Genomic DNA, 24826 nt, shown 5'->3' on the forward strand with positions numbered 1-24826 from the left:
ACCATGTCAGCCATTATGGATGGGGTAAGAAGTTAAGCAAAATGACATCTTTTATTGGGTAACTAGAAAGATTACAATATGCAAAATTAGGTGAAAATAACTCTGAAAACCACTTAAATTAGTAAAGGAAAACATATTGTGTATATAATGAATTGTTTCTGTAAACTCTTTTGCATAATGATGTCTGGTAAATGCAACTACTATTAATAACAACACAAATAATAATAATAATATTCAACTGTGAATGAGCTGTTATTTTATACTGCAGTACACATTCACAGACAGTAGATGGCACCATTTGTCTATTTATATCTCTCAGAGCTATTGCTCTTTTTTTTTTCTTTCTCTTCCCCTCTCTCCCTCTCTATGTAAAATTATTCATTTTGTTTAATAATGGAGACCACCAGCCTAATCAGAAGTAAATTACCTTTATTTGCCTAACACTATCTAATGCACGTTGTAATTTTAAAGCAGATTACAGCAAAACACATTCACTTGCGGCCGAATCCAGTGTTGCTTGTTGAGGCAGCAGTCATTTATCACTCCGCATTGTGAAATCGGTCATTTGTTCTTATTTGAATGTAAATTACTCAAAGGTTTTACAAATAAGGTGACAGACTCGCATGAAAGTAATTGCAGAGTTCATCTCCGTTCCTTTATGTATCAGCCATTAGGTTATGGATTAAATACATCTTATTAAACAAGAAGCATGTCCAATAATGATATTGTAATGGCAAATTGTTCTCTCACTACTGGGGGTATATTAATGTCATTTAAGAACATTAATTTGTCCTTAAATAGCATTAGTTAAGGACTTGTATGTAAGGGACATGCCCTGAAAGACGACATTTTGAGCACCTACAGTAGACACATGAATAGGACCAAGTGAACGACAATAATATTTTAATTTACGGCATACCAGTAATGTCTTTCATCAGAAGCTTCTGTTTGAAGATTTTGAAACCTGTTTTCATGTGACTGCCTTACATAACCTATGATACTTTTATAATTTCTATTAGGTAACATCCCTCTGTTGCTGTTTTACTAATAGGGTGTTTAATTTGTTAAAAAGATATATGGCTTTGTAATAAAAAATTACACATAAGTAGTTTCTCACAGACCCTTTTTTATTTGCTTGTGGGTTATTGCCTTAGCACATTGATTTATGATCTGATTATGGGTAAATCTTCTTGCAGCAGACTCAGACTGGCACTGCACTCCTGTTGCTGAGATAATGCCACCCTTCCTAAAGGTCATTGTGTTCACATCTCCTTAGCCTTGGCACAAACCTAAGGCTTGAGGCTGCGGGATGTCATGCTTTCCAGGAGGACTTATTATATCAATGCCATAAGTCATGATCTTGGTGGCCAGTGCCTGCTACTGCTCATTTGAGGCATCTGAATGTTTTTAACCTACCATAAACTTGGTAACATAAGTCACCCTTACACCAAAAGTCATCATTGTGTCAGCTTCTTGGGCATTATTTGGCAGTTTTATTGCAGAGTTTGATTATCATTTTTATGAATTACAGTTTCGGATGGATGATGATACCACCTACACATTCAGAAGGCAAAACAGTACAAGTTTTCTGGCCAAGATGAATAATTCCTAGCAGGCTGACCTCACTCAGAGACTTGGTTGGAGTCATTTGGCCCATTTATCCTGCTAAATTTCTTATAATAATTCAAGCTGATTCAAACCACTAGTACCCAAAGCATTAATATATTCAAGAACTAACATGGCTCAAGTACAGATGAATGCATCGATTAACTTCATGCACCAAGAATCGTGTCTTCTCATTGAGGTGAGCAGGGCCATGCTGGGTAGCATTACTTCCAGTGAACCATAAATTAATAGAGTAGGACTCACTTTATTCCTGTAGCTGTAATGGTATGGGCACGTTTTGATTCTGTCAATTGATCACCATTCATTCTGCTGAAAGACTGACCTTGAGAGGATGTTTTGGCTAAACATATGCATTAAAATACCTAAAGGTTAACATATCTTTATTTGCGTAGATTTAATGTATATTTTCTTTAATGTACAGTATTGATGGAGAAGTATAGAGAAGGTCAGAAGAAGTTGCATTGCGTCTTTGTGGACCTGGAGAAAGCATATGACAGGGTGCCTCGAGAGGAGCAATGTATTGTATGAGGAAGTCGGGAGTGGCAGAGAAGTACGTAAGAGTTGTACAGGATATATATACGAGGGAAGTGTGACAGTGGTGAGGTCTGCGATAGGAATGACGGATGCATTCAAGTTGGAGGTGGGATTACATCAGGGATTGGCTCTGATCCCTTTCTTATATGCAGTGGTGATGGACTGGTTGAAAAAAGAATTAGACAGGAGTCCCTATGGACTATGATGTTTGCTGATGACATTATGATCTGTAGTGAGAGTAGGGAGCAGGTCAAGGAGAGCCTGGAGAGTTGGAGATATGATCTAGAGGGGAGAGGAATGAAGGTCAGTAGGAACAAGACAGAATACATGTGTGTAAATGAGAGGGAGGTCAGTGGAATGGTAAGGATGCAAGGAGTAGAGTTGGTGAAGGTGGATGAGTTTAAATACTTGGGATCAACACTACAGAGTAACAGGGATTGTGGTAGAGAGGTGAAAAAGAGAATGCAGACAGGGTGGAATGGTTGGAGAAGAGTGTCAGGAGTAATTTGTGACAGACAGATATCAGCAAGAGTGAAAGGGAAGGTCTACAGGACGGTAGTGAGACCAGCTATGTTATATGGGTTGGAGATGGTGGCACTGACCAGAAATCAGGATACAGAGTTGGAGGTGGCAGAGTTACACTGAGTGTGACAAGGATGGACAGGATTAGGAACGAGTACATAAGAGGGTCAGCTCAAGTTGGACGGTTGGGAGACAAAGTCATAGAGGCGAGATTGTGTTGGTTTGGACATGTGCAGTGGAGAGATGCTGGGTATATTGGGAGAAGGATGTTAAGGATAGAGCTAGCAGGAAAAAGGAAAAGAGAAAGGCCTAAGAAGAGGTTTATGGATGTGGTGAGAGAGGACATGCAGGTGGTGGGTGTAACAGAGCAAGATGTAGAGGACAGAAATATATGGAAGAAGATGATCCGCTGTGACAACCACTAATGGGAGCAGCCGAAGGAAGAAGATTTGTTAAAAGGGGACACAATCCAGCAATACTGATGCTAACCCTGGACAAAATGACAGTCCATCCCATAACACATGCACAGTCACATCCAAACTCACTTTCAGTGCTTGTACCTGAGAGGAAGGAAGAAGCCAATGTACAAGAAACACAGACAGAATGTGCAGTCCACTGGTGCTTTGTAAAAACAGTGCTAACCACTGTGCCACTATGATTCACATCAGGGAAAACAGAGAAGAAAATTATAATATGAACATGCACAGAATTAACTCCTTCAAGTAGTTTGATGAACCTTATTGCACCCATCTTCCCTTTTCACAAACATTTTTGTGTCAGTTGGTGTTTTTATGCCAACATGCAATGGAATATTTCTTTGTGACGGTGCTGACTCTAAAAGGTGCTATAAAGACTGATACATTGAAGTCATTTCACCTTGATAAACTGAGACAGACTGCAAACTGCATGATACTGGATGCCACAAACTGGGCTATTATACCACATTGTCATCTGTAATGTTGGCAGTAACTCCCGGCCTTTTTTTTTTTCCTCTCTCCAGAGGAATGCACAGCATGAGTGCATGAAAAACCACAATGTGGCATGCCAGCTAGCAGGAAGCAGTCTTTCCAGGAGTGCAGCAAGTCTGCCGGTAGAGGCTGATGACTGGCAGCATGAGATACCTACCTGTCTTTGACTGAAGAATTCATTAGAAGATAGTAGCAGCTAATAAATGTGTGACTCCTGTTGCTGGAAACAAAAAGACAGCAGTAAGTGCCAGATGGCTGCACAGGTTTGGGTTGTGGTTCGGCTTTTGAAGGAAATTCTTCCATGAAGAGTATTGAGAAGCAATTCTATCAGTCAGCCAGGTTTATCTTGCAAGAAAAATATTATTGGTAAAAAGGAGCTATGCTGTTAATGAATAAAAAAAGTTAGAGTTCTGAGACCTTCTGTGTGCTCACACTGTGGCAATCTAAAAGACCGGCCTAAAGAGCTAGAAGCTCCTTAGTGCTTGAAGGACATATGGTGAGTATCCCACATCTTGACATTATGTCTCTTTTATTTTCTGGATGATATCCTCTTTTGTGGCCATTTCTCTTAATATTGTCCTCTAGAGATTTTGTGCCTTCCAATCTCTAGAGTGACATATTTGCCCAAGCAACTGATGTTTGTCATGCATCCCTGCTACACTGTCAATAGAGAGAAAGGCTAGAATAAACTGGTCATATGTTTTAATTATATGTCATTTTTAAAAATTTCACTTCATAAAATTTTAATTTGTATTTAATACCCAGAATTGGATTAAGCATATAGGAGAATTCTCTGTTACATTACTTTATTCCAGAAATCCACAATAAATAACATAAAAATGAATTTTGCTCTCTGTTATATAAGCTGTAAGATTTGAATAAAACATAAGAGCATCACTACATTTAGCAGACATTTTGTGAGTAAACACTCTCAGACAAATTAATTGGAGCCTAGGTTGCTGAATTTTAAGAATTTATCAACTGAACAAAATCTACAAGATACAGAGCTTTCTGATTAAACCCATTATTTCAAATTTGACAGACACCAAAGTCAGCATGTATAAAAATGTGGAGTGCTTTCTACTCTTAATGCTGGCTTTCAAATTTCGAGTGTGTCAGCTTTGAGCATAAAGATTAGACAAACCCTGAAAAGAATCACACAATTCATAACTCTGTCTCAATCAACTGCACAGAGATGTATTAGGATTCTTTAGCTCAGTTTGTAAAGTTTATGAAAATTGTGCACAGAACTGACACTTCTAGTATATATTCAGCAATCCAAGTGTAAAAGACAATATTATGGGTGCAGGTCACCTAAAATCTGTAAGCTAAAGTATCCAATGCTTTTATCTGTGTTTCCATCCACCTGATAATGTGCAGGGTTTTGTAGCTCTATGACTTTCTTTGTAGTTTACACTCCATGATTGTTACCCACCTACCAATAATCAGCCCACAAAGCTTATCTCTCCTAATTCTATGCCTCTCATCATGTTATGGTATATCTGTAGAACATGAACTAGCCTACATTCTCACCTGCTTCTTAGTTGTGACCCCTTAATTTTTTAGCACTTCTACATAGCACACTAGAACATTTGATGTGCTGGAAGACCAATCAGACCAACATGTATATTCATAATAGGCTGCCACTAGCTCAAATTAACTGGTGAATTTAAGCGTGAAGACTTGCAACTTCACAAATGTAGCTTTGAAGACATTGTAAGACATACTATCACATATCCATGCATTATATGTTATGCAAGTTGCGAGTTAAGGCAGGTCAACTGGACCAAAATGCAGTTTCCAGTTCTGATACAAAGGAGATTTCGAACTAATCCTGGTTGGAGCAACTGTATCATGCAGGGCACATACACATCAACATCACACATATTGGACTAATGTTGATTTAATTTATACGAACCTTATAAATCATTTTCAAATCACTTTTATCTGAATTTCTTAAAGAGTCTACAGTCCAACTGTTGATCAATTTTATCTTCCATTGCCATACATTACCAGGTTATAAGGTGCTGAAGCCTATCTTAAAGGTATATAGGGCACAAGGGATGTAATGGCCCTGGAAAATATTTATGTCTATCATAGGGTTTCTCATGTAAAATTGAGAGAGAGAGAGATTGGGAGCATGCATTGATACAGCACATTGCCACACCCACCATATGATCCCAAATTAGTACCCCAGCAGAGCCATGCAACATGTGACATCTCAGCACCACATTAGTTCAAATAAAATGGAAGTTTTTAACAGTGGCTGGAGTGCCAATCCTGCCACCAACCCCTGAGTTTTCCCTACAAGTTGGAGGACCTGCTTGCAGGGCTGGATACAGGTTAATGTCATACCCAAGTGCATAGTGCATTTTAATTCCAACACAGCAGTGTCCAATAAATACAGTGCAGTGTAATTCTTCTTTCTTAAATAAACCAATAAATACACCATAAAAACAAGTGCTGTTCGTGAGAGTTAAAATCAATGAATAATTAGATCCAAACAATCAATAAAATCAAGAATAATACCATAGATTCAAAACTGGGTACTTTTCTCTGTTCTCTATTCCTTGCCAAAAAATGCACATATTGGGTCTTCTCAGCAGAGCTGAAACACCAGAAGGCCTCCTCCATCAGCTGGCTTGTCCCAGAAACATCAGCTGCTAACACAATCGAATGCCCACCACCATGCCTTGGCATATGTGGGATAATCCTCAAAGTTAACTGTCATTCTTGCTCCCTTAATACTCAACAGGAATGCCCAGCCCCTGGAATGCCATTCCTCTCACTCACTGTGGCATCACACAACCACCTTGCCTCCTATCCACTCCATTGGCTGACACTCCCGATCCACTCTATCTGTTCACACAAACTCTGTTTGTGGTTTTCTTTCTCCCAAACATCTGTCTCTTTCTTTATCTTGTCATTCTCTATCATTGTCTGCTATCTTCTTCCTTTCTTAATCTTCTTATTTCTTTCCTCTCTGCCCTACTCAGACTCTTCATAATACTGTTTAGATGTGGCTGATTTGCTTAGGAAACTGGCTGAGATGACAACATCTGCACACCCCGTGGCCACACAGCTTTTCAGCGGTACCCACCAAGTCTGGGCTGCACTATTGCTTTTTTAAAAAACATGCACCATCATGGACCTATGACTCTCTTCACCACACTTATGTGGGGCTAGCATGGTTAACATAGAACCAGTGAAGTAGGAAATAACACCAGTTCTGTCAGGTGACTCTAAAGTCTGACCAGATTTCATGCAGAACAATTATAAAATTGAGATGAAATGTCTCTTTGAGACACTACTGGTGTTAAAGGTAATAGGCACTTAAGGACTGCTACATGACACATAGACCCAAGTGCGAATGTGCATCACTGTACTGTCTATTTAAAGGTGTAGATATCACAAGATTGGCAACCTGGTTTTTTAAGAGCAGTTTTATTAGCAGGGTTTCTGTCCATGTGGACAAATTAGAGTCTGTCCTGTGGCTTGGCCGGAAGTGACACTGCAGGGGGAGGTTATAGCAACTGTAGGCGAAGAGTAATTAATGAGTTTGGGCAAAGTCGTATTGACAGGTGCAAGAAAAGCCATGAATGAGAATGAGGAAGACAGGAAGGTGTGGCATATGCTTGTGCTTGCAGGGTTGGTAAAAGGATAAGCCACCCCATGAGGCAAACAGTAAAAGTACCTGTGAAGGCACAACCAGGGAGTAATGTGAAGACTCCTTTTGTATGATCTTCCCCTGTGCATTATTATAAATGAATAAACACATCTTGTTTGATAATTGGGGATCCCTTACTTTTAATATTGGTGTAGAAATGCACCAGTAGGACATTCTTCAATTACTATCTATCTATCTATCTATCTATCTATCTATCTATCTATCTATCTATCTATCTATCTATCTATCTATCTATCTATCTATCTATCTATCTATCTATCTATCTATCTTTTACAAGATATTGCTATGAGAATAGATAAACATCTATGTGCCGCTGATGAGTTTTAATATCAATGAATATTTTCAAAACATGGGATGGACGTGAAGCTGATTCTGAAAAATTTTACTTAGTGTTGCTAAAAGAGAAAATCTATATCATAGGGGATCTCCAAAGCTAGTGTACAGTGACTTCAGGGGAAAAAGAAATCACAATAATGAAAAACAAGCACAAAAAAGCACAGTTTTATCATTCTTCAAAAAATTCTCATTCTTAATATTTAAATGGAAAGAAAACGTTTGAAGTGGGAAAGCTTGCAGCATTGAAAATTGATTGACTTCTAATAATAGAGCTCTGTAGAATGCAGGCTGGCAATGTTGTGCTTTAAAACGGTCTTCCTGCCAAAGTTAATTTCCGCTTTCTCATGCATGCAGAAACATGACATTATATTCATTGGCCTGTAACCATGAAGTCAAAGACAAGATTTTCTTTGAGAACAATTCAAATTGGTCTTGATGTCTTAGAAACATTAATTCATGGAAGTAGCTTGGAAACATGGACGTGCTGCCTCAGCAGGACTGGGGTCAATAGGGTGTGCTTTGATCCACCCTTCTTCCATCTCAGTCTGGGAACTTTCACCTTGGTGACCCTAAGCGGTGGATATCATTGAATTTTGAAGCTCAGTACTGTAGGATTGCTAATGAGGCATGGCAACAGGGTGACATGAACTAACCTCTCAACAATATATTCCTTCCCTTGGCACGGCTGAGATTGAATATTCCCGCAGGAATGTGATCAGCATATTACCTCCTCAATATCCCCTTCAAAGATGATTTTTTTTATATTTCAGTATTAGTCTGTAAAATATTTAAGTTTTCTTCATATGTGGATATATTACAATGGTATAGTGCTGACAATTAACAGAAACATAAATTCAAATTTAAAATGGTCTTTTTTGTCTTCACAAAGGAAATCCTAAATATAGTAATGCAAATGCTTTTTGTAGCATAATGCAGGCCTAATTGTTTCTGTTTGGTGTACCTGTCATTTTCCTAGCTTTTGGAAATATTTTTACATGATGAGACTCATAATATGCTCACGTCTGAGCTGATTGGAGTTGTCAGCTCTGTCATACAGTCAGATCATATATAATACTGAAAGTTACATTGGATCAAAATAAAACGTCACTTGCTTGTTAGATCATCTGTTTTCAGTTTTAATAAAATTTGGATTATTTAGTGAGGATGAACATACCAAGTAATATTCTGGATAGTGTAATTCTGAAAATTTCTTTTTTTGCCTAGATTGTTCATTAATTAATGTGTCAACAGTGTATCTGCACTGTCCAGATATTTTTTCTAACTGAGCTCATAATAACTAACCAACCTCTGTGCTAAAATAATAATTTGTTTCATTAGGGATGTTCATTATTTTTAATTGTCAGTCCTTTGGAGGCACCAGTGGAGAAAGAATTATCTTATGGCAGGCTTTGACAGTACACAAAGGTCTAAAAAAATATATGTTGCATTTCATCCTCAACAGTGTGAGACCAGCTATGTTATATGGGTTGGAGATGGTGACACTGACCAGAAAGCAGGAGACAGAGCTGGAGGTGGCAGAGTTAAAGATGTGAAGATTTGCACTGGGTGTGATAAGGATGGATAGGATTAGAAATTAGTACATTAGAGGGTCAGCTCAAGTTGGACAGTTGGGAGACAAAGTCAGAGAGGCGAGATTGCATTGGTTTGGACATGTGCAGAGGAGAGATGCTGAGTATATTGGGAGAAGGATGCTAAGGATAGAGCTGCCAGGGAAGAGGAAAAGAGGAAGGCCTAAGAGAAGGTTTATGGATGTGGTGAGAGAGGACATGCAGGTGATGGGTGTAACAGAACAAGATGCAGAGGACAGAAAGATATGGAAGAAGATGATCCGCTGTGGCGACCTCTAACGGGAGCAGCCGAAGGAAGAAGAAGTGTGGATTGCTTAATGATGCAATGAATGAGTTGGATTGTTAGCTGACAACTCCATTCCTCAAGTACTGTATATCTTTTAGCAAATTTTTACCTATGCTGTTGCATGTAATTCTGCCTGCCCTTACTACCACCATGAAAAGCTGAGCAGATGACAAAGTCATTCTCAGCCATTTTAGTCAACAATCTTCAGTCCATTTAGTATGGAAAACAGTAAGCACTGTTCACTTTGTGTATGCCTTAATGTATCTAGACCTCACTGACTTGAGGTTCCAAGTGAGACATACGTATTTTGTGTGGAGTGCTCCATTATGATCCATACTGAAAAGTATGCAACATATCTTCCTGCATTCTTGCTATAAAACCTGATGCCACTACTTTACTGCCAATCTACTACTGTTGTCCATAGAAAAGACACTTGAGATAATGGGAGCTTTGGATTATGAATATGAAATGATTCAATCTTAGTATCCGACTGCCAAGCACAAACTTATATAATGTTATAGAATGCCCTGGAGGAGAACTGTGACTGTGGCTGAGTGTGTCTGTGACTTTCACAACCAACCATGGAACTCCCAGAGGTTTATTTTCTCCAAGAACACAATTGAGTGGAGTTTTTATTTGCCTCTGCTACATTGTTAATGGACTTACTTTGTTTCAAATGTTTATGTTACTCAATATGAAATTGCTCTGTTTTACTATATGTTTATCCTTATTAGTGTTTTTAATGATATACATGGGCATTTTTATCATAGCTATATCATAATGTTTTATAATTAATCACAGGTTGCTAGAGAGTGTTTTCCAGCAGTGGTGCCATTCTGACGTCACTGTTATGATATTTAAACCCACCTGTATGTCCGGAAGATCATCCGGATTTCTGATAACAAAACACTTTCTATGTTTTGCTACGCATTTGAACCCCTCATGCACCTTTGACTTACGATCCCTGGTTCTTGTTTTGACTTTGGTGTTTCTCTCAGATCTGTTTTTCTGGTTTCTGACTTGTGCCTGTTTTCCTGACCATCTGCTCCCTTTATCCTTTTCCCGACCTTTTCCCTTTTTGATACCGACAGCCTTGCTGGTAGTACAAGCTGTAACTTTACACTATAGAAAATAGATTATACTGAATTCAATTTAAAGTATTTATATTCAAATGCAAAAAGATGCATTGAGTCACACACAATCTCTTGGCTGATTTTGATACTACATAGGGATTTGCAATTAAGACATACATTTTTTTGGTTTGTTAAGAAAAATATTTTGCTTGTCCTATTTTTAACCATTCAGTAGTAATATTTGAACAAGCCAGCTGTGTAGCAGTAACTTGTAATGACCAGGCAGTAGCAGTAAAATGTGAAAATTGTAAATTAATATTATTATGTCAGACGATGCTGGCAGGGAAAGAAAGAGACAATGATAATAAGAATGATAAACATAATAATAATACAATATTAGTTGTTTGTGACTAGCTATTTTTTGTGTTACTCTTTATTGCATTATAACACTATTGTTTCATTTTTCTGCATGTCATAGAAAATTAATTAATTAATTTAAGGGAAGAACATGAAGTGGCACAATGGTAGCACTGGTGCTACACAACTCCAGCACTCTAGATTAGAATGGTCATCTGTTTGCTCTCTTCTTGGATTTTGCACATACACCCCAGTGCCTATGTAAGTGTTTTTCAGTTTCTCATGTTTCTTTCCATAGTTCAGAGATTAGAACATTTGAACAATCTGTTTGATAACAGGCCATTCAGCCCAACAAAGTGTGCCAGTTCTATCCACTTAATTCTTGTAAAAAAACATCGTCTAGTTTTAAAATTCCTAAAGACCAACTGTTTACCACACTATTTAGTAGCTTATTTTGTGTATCTATGGTTCTCTCTGTGAAAAAAAAAAAACTTCCTAATGTTTGTGTGAAATTTATACTTAACAAGTTTCCATCTGTATCCCCATGTTCTTGATGAACTCATTTTAAAGTAATGGTCTTGATCCACTGTACTAATTCCTTTCATAATTATAAACACTTCAGTCATGTCTCCTCTTAATCTTCTTTTGCTTAAATTGAAAAGGCTCAGCTCTTTTAATCTTTCTTCATAATTCATTCCCTGTAGCCCTGGAATCAGCCTAGTCACTCTTCTTTGGACTTTTTCTAACACTGCTGTCGTTTCTGTAGCTTGGAGACCAAAACTGCACACAGTACTCCAGATGAGGCCTCACCAGTGCGTTATAAAGGTTGAGCAGAACCTCCTCGGACCTGCAACTCCACACATCGTGCTAAATAACTTAACATTCTGTTAGCCTTCTTATTGGCTTCTGAATACTTTGTGGCAGTTGATAGTGTAGAGTCCACTATGACTCCTAAGTCCTTCTCATAAGGTGTACTTTTGAATTTCAGACCTCCCATTGTGTATTCAAACCTGACATTTTTACTTCCTATGCGTAATACTTTACATTTACTTAGTTACATGTGCATGTTAGACTGATTCACAACTCTAACGTGACCTGGCATGTATGAGAGTCAATGGGTGCATGAATGTGCTCAAATATGGACTGATGTTCTGTCCAACGGTGGCACATGCCTTGTGCGTAAAGCGGTCAGGATAAGCTCTGGCCTCCTGCAAAGCTCTGCTGGAATAAGTGAGGCTGGAAAATTAATGAAGGGCAGAACATTGGTGCAGTATTTAGCAGTGCTACCTTGAAGATGCAGAGTCCTGGGTTCAGATTACATCCCAAGCTGTGCTTGTTAAGAATTTGTGCATTGATGATTCTAAATAGCTGCCATTTGAGTATGTCAGTGTGTCCTCTTTACCAAGCCCAACCATGTGACCAGTGCTGTCAAGACAGGCCTTGGTCACAATAACCTCCATGATCTACAGTAAGTGGGTTCAAAAAAATAAATGAATGGATATGTAAAAACATTCACTGTGGTGTTAGTTGTATTCATATTTTTAATAACTTGTCGCATTCCCCTATAATTTCAATTTTGGGGTTCTATGTTATTTCATCATAAGCAGTCTACACAAACTCTATGTGCATTTTTAAATACCTCTGTATAAATAATAGGTCCATGCCAAACACTTAGAAGTAACATTGACACTATATTGTTATTAAGCAACATATACAGAGGTTTTATTTGGCACGGGGGCTTATATAACAAAGTAAAATGGAGGAGCTACTGTACATGCTCATGACCTGCAGTATACTGTGTCACATAGCGCTTTGAGTACTGTGAAAAGCGCTATATAAATGTAATGAATTATTATAATAATTATTATTATTATTATTATTATTATTATTATTATTATTATTATTATATGCGCGCATGGGAGGCAGCTAAAGGGTTTAAATGAGAGTAACTCCACGACAGACCAGGGGGTGGCAGAGAGCAGTGACCTTTTTTCTCACTTTCCTGCAGAGCGTTCACGGAAACTTCCGCCTAGCCCTAGTGACATCACTTCCAGTACCGGACCTGTGGATGACGTCACTTCCAGTGAAGAACCCAAGACCGAAAAGACTTCCTGTTCTGGCACTTTTGATAACATCACGTCAGGGTCTGAACCTATGGAAGAGGACCATTCCGCTTCCGCCCTCAATGACTTCACTTCCTTTTTTGGCCTATAAAGCCACCATGTTTGACTAACCTAGTCAGTTCTGTTTTGGACTCTGTTCTGAGCACATCAGTGCTAGCAATTTAACCATTTGCAGCCAGGGAATATCATACAGGTGGCTGCCCCCTAACCTTATTTATGACCCTTGTGTCTGCTTTTTCTGACAACTGATACCCTACACAAGGATGGCTTTCCTGCCTTGTTCCCAATGCTGCAAATATAAGCTCTGACCTCCCTCAAACCAGAAATAGATTTTACAAATTTGAGAATATTATGTTATATCTTATCTCATCATTAAGTGCAGTCAGGCTGATTGCCACAAATGCCAATAAAATATAGTAAGCTACTATAGACCACTGCTTAAGAAATAAGGTGTTTTGCTGAAATAAGGTTCCCACAAGATTTAGAAATTTACTGACATGCAAACATATTGTAAAACACAACAGAGGTATATAGAACTAATGTATTATGAACACAAATAAGACTAAAAAAAGCGTGTCTTGCAGAGAAATGGACGGCTGGCCACTGAATGATTAACGTATAAGTGTGGCAGTCTTTATTAGCAAACCCTATCGCCTGACAGAAATTTTACTTCAATATTTGGTGAATTCTTCTAATTGCATCCTAAATAAAAAGATCTTGTGCATTTTAAAAAAAGAAAAGTAAAAATATGAAATGCTTTTTTTCTATTTTATTGACTTGTAGGTTTCATTATAATCATAGAGATGAGTGTGACATACGGCATGACTTGTTATTTAAAATAACATTTTAATGTTTTTTTTATATACAGTATACACCTCAATATTATTTATGTAATTTTTTGAGTCAAGATTCTCTATTAGGTAAGGCAGAAGTGCCATACAGGATTTAGTTGGCACTTAGGAAGAATTAAAAATGTATGTGGTTCGCAATAGAAGGGATTATCCTTCCTTAACTTTTTTCATTCAATTCTTTTGTAATAAGCCATGCATGAAATATGTTAAAAATCAATAAGCCCTGCTGATTATTTCTGGTTAGACATATTAATGAATGAGGACACAAATGTATACTTTCATTATGCTAGCCATGCAGAGGCAGTCCTAATAAAGAACTCAACTGGAAAGAAAGCTAGAAGTTAAGAATCTTAGTAGTACCCTTGCTTTCCATGTGCTCTTTATTTGTACACAGCAAAAAAGAAAATGCAGAATAACAGAAGAGTTATTTTAACTGAACTGCTTCTACCCCACAATCATGATATACTTACACCTTCACAACAATACTGCTCTACTTTCATTCCACTTTCAGGTGTTGGTGACATGCCAAGCAGGACAGGCCACCCAATTGCTGGTTACCAAATTTGGGTTAGGAGAATTTGCGACTAATGTGATGCCATGCTGTTTTTGGCAGGTGAAAGAACATTTACATTTGCAATTAGTTCCTAGGGCTAATCGTTATTTTTTGTGAATCACAATAAAATGACATCATTTGACATCAGTGTGGACTGCCACACTTGTCTGGAAGGGGATGGAATGACAAAAGCACGTAGTGACAAATCCGTGGAGGAGAAATGAGCACAAGGCTGGTGGGTTGCTTTTTCCATCTCAGTAATTTTAATCAATGTGAAAAGGATAAAAAGGTATGCCTGCCCATTAAAACTTTCTTTGTTTTAAGTTTTGTACCATGTCCCAAACCCCCTTGGTAATAATTCTAATAATTCTAATTCAAATTTAGTGTTTCGTGGCACTTCCCTTTGTTTCCTCACAGCTTAGATATCTCATGATGTGTATTTTACATTCATTTCTTTTATTTTATCATGTAATGTAGAGTATTTATTGGTATTGTGAACTTAGTATCAGCTGGCCAAAGATTCAATTTGATCAAAAATGTAATACAATGTGTTCACATTTATTATCACATCTACTAAATACAATGAACTTATTTACATGCCTAACCAACACACAAAGTGCACCACTTTTCTGGCACCACAAATCACACTCAGAAGATTATGTTAAATATAACAACACAAAATACAACACGCCAAGAGCACCAAGGTTCTATAGTTTATGTTTACATAGACAGTACATGTGTAAATATAATTACAATTTTTATCTGTAAGCCTCTGAATTGTGATTTTGCTACTAGAAAAACAACACTTGAAACACAAGACATAAATATAAAGATACTACTAAGCCATTTTAATTAAAGGTTGCCTGTATAATGCCACATTATGCACAATCCCTTACAAAAAGTTTAAAAGCGACTCCTGTCCAAATGTCAGAATTAACTTTGCCAGGCAGCTATTAAGGTGGTTGTATCTTCGTTCTGGAGGAAAAGCATCAGGCATGTCACAATATTTCATAATAGCTAAAGTGTCCATCAAATGAAATTCCTGCTCTTTTCTCCACAGAGACTGTTTAAGTGAGAAAGAACAACCCGCTGGGTGTACGCATTTGTTGCTACGCTCATTTTTCCTGCACCCACTTGTCTTCACATGCATTTGTTTGGTTCACATTTGTTCCAAGCGTGCCCTGGAAAGTGGTCCATGTACAAAAATGTTTTTTGCATTTGACTGTGCATGTGCTGCAAACAAACAGTCACTTTTGAAGAGCATTAGAAACACACAGACTCTTTAGTATTAAAGGATAATAATCTACTTTGCACAGTTTCATATTTGTTGGAGGGCTTAGAGGAATCCTGGACACAGATGCTCCAAAAGACTAAGGTTCACTCTATAGATAAATTAGAAAATATTGTTTTTGATTTAAAAGTTTCCAGTCCAGGATAGTGGTCTTAGATTTTCTTATAAAGGTTTATCATCAACTCTGAAACTCTCAACATTCTTGGTGAGTGTTTCAAGGGGACTGATTTGGGGCTACATAAGGGGAAGATGATGAGTATGGCACAGAAGAGAACAACTTAGAAGGCAACCAGTTATGTCTGTTCTGCCCCACATAAAACTGTGCCTCTTCCTGTCCCATCAGATGAAAGAAATCTGCCACGTGAGTCAACATGGACCCCGGACCTCTTCACATTTTTGTCTTGAATTTGTTTTATATTATGTTCAGTTGTTATGTTGTAGAGGAGGACACCAAAGCAACATAAAACTGGTATGATACCAGTGGTAATCCCATTTATGTCAATTTCTTAAAAGAACTAAACTGAACTTCAGAGTCAGGCAGAACCTTTGCACCTTCTTCAGTGGGCATTTGATGACAAATGCTATGTTGTATTTGAGGCTGGCTTTATGTGGTGCAGGCTGAAAGAGATGGAGACAAAGTTGGGGGTCATCGTTCTCTTTTGGGTCGTGTTGTTGCTGACTGGATACAGAAAAACAAACAGCTAAGCAGTGCTGTCATATCCACATCTTTCCTGCTCTCTGTTGTTCGTAAAAACACTTTACAAAAAGTTTAATGTGGAAGACACCCCTTTAAAATAAGGTTAGACAGATTGACACATAAATGTTTTCTCAAAGGTCCCACAGTTTCTTTGTACTGTTGCAGGAGTTAAACAGCTTCAACTACCTGGACTTGTACAAGCTTGCAGATCTCTTCAACTTAACCTTGCTGGAGGAGGCAGTTGTGAGCTTTCTTGTAAAGCACTTGTCAGAACTTCTGAGCAACCATGAAGAAGAGGTCCTCATACTCCCTTATCGACTTTTGAGAGAAGTTCTGAAGAGCGATCATCTAACATCACTCAGTGAGGAACAGATATGGCAGGTAGGAACTTTACCTTCAGTAAGTCTGTTTTTTACAGGCAAACTGCAATTGATCTATTTTGAACATTTCCTTTGTCTCACCAGGTATTAGATGTTCACATTCTATTTTACTGTGTGACTGTGCTGAGTTAGTGTATTTGTTACGTGAACAGAATGACAAGAAATGAGAATGAAAGAATAATATAATATAAGAAATAATATTACAAAATAAGAAATGATGCATTTTATTCTGAGTTTTGTGTTAAATCTTCAAAGAGCAGTAAAGTCTTTTTTTGTGTTAGTAATCGCAGAACTGGAGGAAAATGTGGGAAGACCCATGAGGTATTGAGATATTTTTTATACTGGTGTCAGAGGGGTATCTTGGAAGTTAGATACTGATATATTTTTACATGTGCTGTCACTTGGTACTTCATTTTTAACTGCATCATAAATAAGTTTCAACTCATTCAACTGTTCCCATCAACATTGTGTTACTGCAGCTGACGTGACGATGTACTTTTTTATACTCTTATTTTATGTGGAATCGTGTTATGAATACCATTCTAGTGAAGTACTTTGTGCTACATTCTGTGTATGAACATATGCTACAGAAATAAATGTTGTTATATTTCCTAAAAGCAAAACAAAAACACTTGCTTTAGGGATGTAATATGGGGCAGCATGGTGGCACCCTGGTTATCAATATTGCCTCACAGGTCTGGGGTGCTGTGGTTGAAACCCTGGGTTGTTACTGCTGGTGTGAAGTTAGATTGTCCTCTGAATATCAATGTTTTTTTTTACGGGTACTTCCATCTAAAAGGCATGGCAGTTAGGCTGATCCCCGACTCCCCGATAACCCTGAATGAGGTATATGCTATTATGCTCAGCAGTGAACTGACAATATTAATTTTGATTTGCACCAAGGTAAGCTGCTCTTGCTTATGAGATTGAACCTGGAAAAATCAGGTTCATTGCTTGGACTTGGGAAACAATAAATGAAATTCAAGATGTCTGCTTCTCACTTTACATAAACATGTTGTATGATTTCTGACGTGTAACTTCAAAGTTCTATGAAATACAGGAAGGAATTCTGGTCTGACTGGGAGAAATATCGGCCTACTCAGATGAACCCTATAGGGTCTATCCAGGGCTGGCACCACCATTAAGGCAAATTAGGCATTCGCTAGGGCACAGATTATAAAGGGGAGGAAAAACCCAGCCACACAGGTTAGCTACCAAATAGTTGGTTGGCGCACAATAAATTTGCCCCTATGGCGGAAAATAACCAAGCACCAAGCACTGGGTCTATCTGGGTCTGTCACTTCAGGTTACAGTTTTCCTGTTATAATTCAGTTTATAACCTAAGCAAGTGGCTGAACCTTCCTATGCTTCAGTTAATAGTTTCGTTACAGGTGTTGTACTTATATTGTATGCAGACAAATGCTATATCAGTTATCATTTGTATATTTCTGGAAGACTCAGGTTGCCTGTGGTGTCTACACTGTTGGTTAAGGACCTACTTGTTATACACTCATCTAGCTGTAAATCAGTTTGGCCAGACTGCCAACTCTAGGAAGAGTTCTGGTAATTCCAGCCTTCTTCCATTTCACACTTATTAAAGTCGCTGTGTTCCTGGGGACACTCAGTGCTTCTGAAATAGTATTATACCCTGGCACTGATCTATGTAATGTTCACGAAGGTCTACAGAGAGTTCTTTGGCTTCATGGTGGCTTGTTTTTTTTATGTCATGTGACAGTGTGAATTGTGGGATCTTATATACACGGGTGAATGCCTTTCTAAACAGGTGTCCAGTCAACTCAGTTTGCCACAGGTGGTCTCCAATCAAGTTCTCGGTACATCTCCAGGATAATTAAAGCAAACAGGGTGCACCTGACCACCATTTGGAGTGGTACAGCCAAGGGTCTAAACACATAGAGAGTGAGAGATTAATTTTTAATAAAATTTACAAACGTTTCTGAAAATATGTTTTCACTTTTGTCATTACGGGTTATCGAGTGTGATTTGATGGATTAAAATTCAAATTTATCCATTTCACATGAAATGTCCAACAGAAAGTCGAAGGGGTTCTGAGTATGTTCTGAATCCACTGTATATGCTAATATCTTATATATAAACGTCTACCCATGGAAGTGTATGTGTCAGTCTGTTCAGCCTGGTAGTGAGAGGTAGAGTCGGGGTAAGGGCTCCACTTTCGGAGGAAATAGAAACTCACTTAGTTTGCTAATACACAAACAAGACTAGCACATTGCAAAACGAAACCTCAGAAGAAAGAGACACTCGCTTAGCCGCAAATACACAACTCGAAGCGAGGAAATCGGCAAAACGGTATCCCTGTTACTTTTCACTCCCGCTGGTAATACACAAGCGAGGTGAGGGCGTTGGCAAAAAACGAAACCTCTGAAGAAAGACAAAGTTGTTTAGTCGCTAATGCACAAGCGATGCAAGCATGTGAAACAAAACTTCCTAGGAGAGAGACACCCAGAGTAGTTCCTTTCAATTACCTGAGATCTATACATTTCAATTTTTTTCTGACGATTTCAATAGTTTCGAGGACCCCGGGCTTTTTACAGCACAAAATTAAAACAGCTTTGATATAATAAAAATTATGGGTCTGACACCCTGGCTGCTTTGTTGCCTTTTGTGCAATGATACCAGTATAAGCTGGTCTCCCACACAAACCTAAATCAGAATAAGATTAGACTGAGAATATATAATATGTTCTATTTTGTTTGTTTATATTTAATATTTTCACTTTATCATGGTGTTGGAGTATGGCAAAATGTTGCACGATGGTCAGGCATGCTAGCAAGAACTTTACTGTGCTCTGTAGATGAAATATTTCTACTGCTAGTACAACTTGTACTATTAGTACTACTAACAATTATTTGATTCTAACTCTTTCTGTTGGCACTGCTATTCATTTAGTGGTCTGCACAGACTCACTTAAGTCACTGGCAAATGAAGGTAAAGGAGGATGGCATCATGCAGGCTCATTGGTCAGCTCTACTTCCTTACAGCTCCAAGGACCTTAGTTTCAGTTCTAGCTCATAGTCTTTTGTGGGGTTTTCAGATTCTGCTTATATCCTCATGGGTTTCTACCCAGTACTCCAGATTATTATTCCTCATTCTAAAAATGTGCATGTTAGTTAAATGGTATTGAACTGAGTTTAAGAGAGTGTGAGTTTGGTTGTCATTCTGCCTTGTAAAATCCAGACCAGGGTTGGTTTTCTGCTCTGCATCCAGTGCTGCTAGAATAAGCTTTGGCTTATCTCAACCTTGTAATGAATGAAACAGTTTCAAGAGGATGGATGGATGCTTTAAATGAATGTTTGGTCAAAATGAACACTTAAAAACCCATATACAAAGATCTATCCCTCCAATCTTCTAACCCATTTATCTATTTAAGAGTTTCAGAGAACTAGTGAATATATTGCCAGGAGACCCTTACACTGGGCCAGTTTAGAGTTGCTGGGTAAAAGTCAACTGTTTAATTGAGAGAAATCCACCAAGCGAAGGATTCAAACTTGGGATTCTAGAGCTGTGAGGCACCACTGCCAATGACTGCACTACAAAGCCACACTATGAATAGCAGGATTTTTTTCCAGTTTTGTTTTTTTAATTTTCATTTAAAATTAATATAATATTTTGTGGTATTCAATTTAGCTAGACTCCTGCCCTTGTAACATTGTCATTTTAAGTAGACGTTGTTCAAACACTGGTAGAGTAAAATTAATTGGTGAAAGACAAAAAAATGGATCCAACAGTCATTGTGTTCAATTATTAGATCAAAGAGAGCTGCCATTCAGACTCTACTAAAAAAAATCCTAAACTGGCAGCTAAACCAGGCCTTACGAAGAGAATGTGGCAGCAGCCTTGGTTGACTTTATTTATATCTCTGAGAATACAGATAAACAACTACAAAGGCCCTTTACAGACTGCAAAAGAAAGAGACAGGAGTCGTTTGTTTTCCCTCTCATTTCGCGAGAGTGGACATTGACAATAATTTACTACAGTTGTACACCAGGAGCAGTCAGCCTTCAGAGCTTGTTACCAAGCACGTGGCCACTTACTGCATTGTTCTGTAACAGCAAGCTGAATAGGTATATCATTTTTTCCTTTTGACTTTTGGTTGCTTCATTTAATTATCATTTCATAGTAAATGAAATAATGTTTTTTCGTGGAAAAAAATGGAATGTTTTCTAAACGTGAAACAAAATTTTACAGCCTAATTATTCTGATTCATTATCGGGCACCAGAAACAGTGAGAGAAAACAAAAAAGTAAATAGCCATATAAATTCTCATTTTGCCAGATTTTCTTCAGCACCTGTAAAATATCATCTGCCTCTTTTCATTCTAGTCGGATCCTCATAGTCTTAATGTTTATGTTTCCACAGCTGAGATATTCTGGGGTGATGCATACAAAATATACCCCAAATGTTTATTTGATCTTTGCCTTGGGATCATGCTTTAGAAGACGAATTTACAGTGCTATTTTTCACAGATCCTTGTTCCCTGTTGAGTCTGATCCTATTAGCATATGAAACAAGCGGAGGAACAAAGACGGCTGCAGCACTTCAGCACACTGATGCCTGAATATCTTGACCCTGTTCATAAGCACTCATGCCCTCTCCAGGCTTAGGCTGAGAATGAAAATTGGTGGTCATATTCTTTTACCGTATGGCCAAGCGGAATGGTAGAGCTTGCTCCGATGAGGTGACAGGCAGATGTAACAAGGGGATGGCAACAAATATAATGTTTAGGACCTCTGAAAAAAGGAGGACATGTGATGTAAGTAAGTGTAGGATAGCAGAAAACAAGCAGTTTAATTTTAAAAAGGCAGTCAGCCTTTTGCCCTGATTGGTGTGGCTGCCTCTTTTCAGAGCACAGGCTGGCCGACACTTGGGAATGGAAGGCTTTGCATAATGATATTCAAATTTAGAGCAAACTGAAAAGAGGCAAAAGAAAAGGAAATGACCTTTCACATTTTGCTGTCAATGCAGTGGAAAATTGGGAACAGCTAAAAAAAAAAAACATTCAGAAACAGTGCCAGCAAAAGCTAATTTTAATACTTCACTTTTATTTCTGTATGTGCTATATTTTTAGGGTGGGAGGAATGGATTTTTGCGTTTTATTTGTAAACATTTACATGGGAAGAGGGATGATGGGCAGGTGTGGAGGATCACATCTCCCACTGCCCTTTGTGTACTTTTAAAGTCCAGACTGTGGTGTAGCCTCATGGAAATTAAAGCCATGACCTCTCAATCCTCTAGCTAGCAAGCAATTTGGCTGGTTTAATGTCTATTTAAAGATCATTGCGTGCGCAAGTCGGCTGTTGCTCACTGTGAAGTTCATGTCCCTAATTGACTGGGCAGGAGTTTGAGATTATTGCTAAAAGTGTCTTTTTATGAGGATGCGCCCTCACTGGAATACCTAGATTGCTGTGAATGGCAGTTGGCCATAGTGAAGCTGTTAAGTTCTCACTACCTGTAAAGATAGCCATCTGAGTCTTGTTCGTTACTAATTACTTATCGACTGGTCCTTTCAGGTCAATACGTTCTCTTCAAAGGTTTAACGCCTTCTGCTGCCATGCAAGAGATGCCATTTACAGGCTTATTGTGTGGGGTCAGTTGTGATCTGTCAGGTGCAAAATATGCCAATACCTGTTACTGGCTCATTGTGGTATTAAGCAGTGAATGTCTGACAAAGTGAAAAGAAGATAGAATAAAGCAATATGGTCTTATCTTTGATCATGCATTTGCTCTGCAGTTTCCCTGGAATCATTATGAGTTTATTGCAAAATAAAGAATAACATTGTTGTTAAACTGTTCAGAAACAAATGAGGTGAGAAAATTGAACTTTGGGCACAGCGTGGAATGAGATATTTTATTTTACCATCCATCATTTTTATTGATAATACTGCTGTTTAAGCTTGATCTGTCTGCTTTAAGCGTTTTTCATGTATTTGATTATTTTAAAAACAAAAACAGATGTATGAAGTCTTATCTGAGTCATCATCTGTGAGGACTTTTAACATTCTACCCATTTTCTCTGAGTTTTTTGGTTTTCTTCACACCCTAAAGACATGCTTGGTCGGCAGCGACAGAGTGTGGGTGTTTTCATGAAGGGTGTACCTGACTATGGACTGGTCTCCTTCTTCCGGGGTTAATGCCTGCTTTGCACTCAGTGCTGCTGGGATAGGCTCTGGCCTCCAGATACAACTGAATTGGATTAAGTGTATGAAGTTCATAGAGGGATCTATCAGTAAATAGGCTTGTTTATAAACTTTTTTGTTACGCGTGACAACACGTTTTCAAAGATTAAACTGTGTCCCTAAAATTGAATTAAGTGGGTTCATGTAATGCATGGATAATCAACAATTACCTTTTATTGACTCCATCTCTCACTGTAAGCCAATTATGCCTCTCAAGCCTTTTAAATTGATGGGCAGGGGTTTCAATCAGTGTTTGTATTTTTGGCAGTTGAATTTCCTAAGTGACATGAAGCAGATGGTGAATCTGAAGGACGTCTCTAAGTCCCTCATTCTAAGTACAGGTGTCCCTCTTGTCACTACTCCTTTATGGCTACATTTCACATATAAACTCGGTAAGAATGGTCAGATTTGCTTTGGACTCATTCAGGTTGGCCTCATCACAAATTATGATAAGCCTGCATGCAGGAATGAGGTGACAGAACTGGTCAAATGGTGTGTTAGTAATTACTCTGGGATTAAATGTAAGGAAAGCAAAATGATTGGATGTGGAAAAACGATCTAATCATTTAAAGCTGCTTCTCTTGGTCAGGATCATGGTGGCAGCAGGTCAAGCAGGTCAGCCCAGAATTCCCTGTCCCCAACTACAAATTTCTGCTTATCCTGGGCAATTCCCTGGTATTTCCAAGTCAGCCAAGTAATGTAATCCATGTAGTGTGTCCTGGGTCGGCCTCAGGGTCTTTGTTCAGTGTTTCATGCCCGTAGCAACTCCCAAGAGGTGCCTCCCAGGGAGCATCCTTACAACATGTCCAAACCACTGCAACCACCTTGATCTGGAGTAACAGCGACTCTACTCTGAGGCTCTCCAAAATTGCTGAGCTTCTCATCCTATCACAGAGTGTCAGCCCAGCTGCCCGGCAAAGAAACCTCATTTCTGCAGCTGTTACTTTCAATCTCATTTTTAGGTCATTACACACAACTCATGGCTATAGATGAGGACAGTGATGTTGATCTACCGGTAACCTGAGTGTTTTGTCTTTAGACACTGTTCCTGCTTTACCACCACATATCAGTACAGTGCTCCATTCTCATGTTCCCTTTCGTCATTCACTCATGAACAAGATCCAAAGATACTTGAAGTGCTTCAATAATGGCAGCTTTTCTCACCTCACCTGGAGAGTGCAATCCACTATTTTCCACAAGAGAACCATAACCTCAGACCTAAAGATACTGATCATCATCTGATCTGCTTCACACACAGCAGCAAATCACTAACTTGTGTGCTGAAGGTCACAGTCAGATGAAGCAAGGAAGACAACATCATCTGCATAAATCAGCAATGCTACCCCTAGCCACCCCAACTTGACACCCTCACATCTTTGGCTGTGCCTTAATATCCTGTCCATGAGAACCAAAAACAAGAGTGGAGTCTTCCCTCCGGCACCCTGGCATAGGTTTTTAACTGGAAGGCTGAGTAATGTGACCCCTCTGTAGTTGGGACACACCCTCTGGTCACCAGTCTGTAATTCTGACATTGAAGAGATGCATTAACCATGCTACCCCAGCAATGCCCAATGCTTTCAACATCTCCGGTTGGATCTCACCCACCCCAGCACCCTTACCAGCAACAACAGTGATGTGATGCCTTTCAAAGGACATGTCCAGCATTGGAGGGCATGTCTGCCAGGCTGAGGAGTTCTTCAAAGTGTTCCTTCCACCACTCAACAATTTCCCCAGGAGAGA

The 24826-nt window shown here is 38.6% G+C and overlaps 1 protein-coding gene across 1 annotated transcript in view; it reads left to right on the forward strand.

The window, feature by feature from the left end:
* Positions 1-24826, forward strand: part of klhl32 (kelch-like family member 32) — a 369033-nt gene that overhangs the window by 185553 nt on the left and 158654 nt on the right. The window contains exon 6 of the mRNA XM_028797833.2: positions 16660-16875. Coding sequence (XP_028653666.1) covers positions 16660-16875 — 216 coding nt within the window. The remainder of the gene's footprint in view (positions 1-16659; positions 16876-24826) is intronic.

Source organism: Erpetoichthys calabaricus, chromosome 3 (assembly GCF_900747795.2).
Source record: "Erpetoichthys calabaricus chromosome 3, fErpCal1.3, whole genome shotgun sequence".
NCBI lineage: Eukaryota > Metazoa > Chordata > Cladistia > Polypteriformes > Polypteridae > Erpetoichthys > Erpetoichthys calabaricus.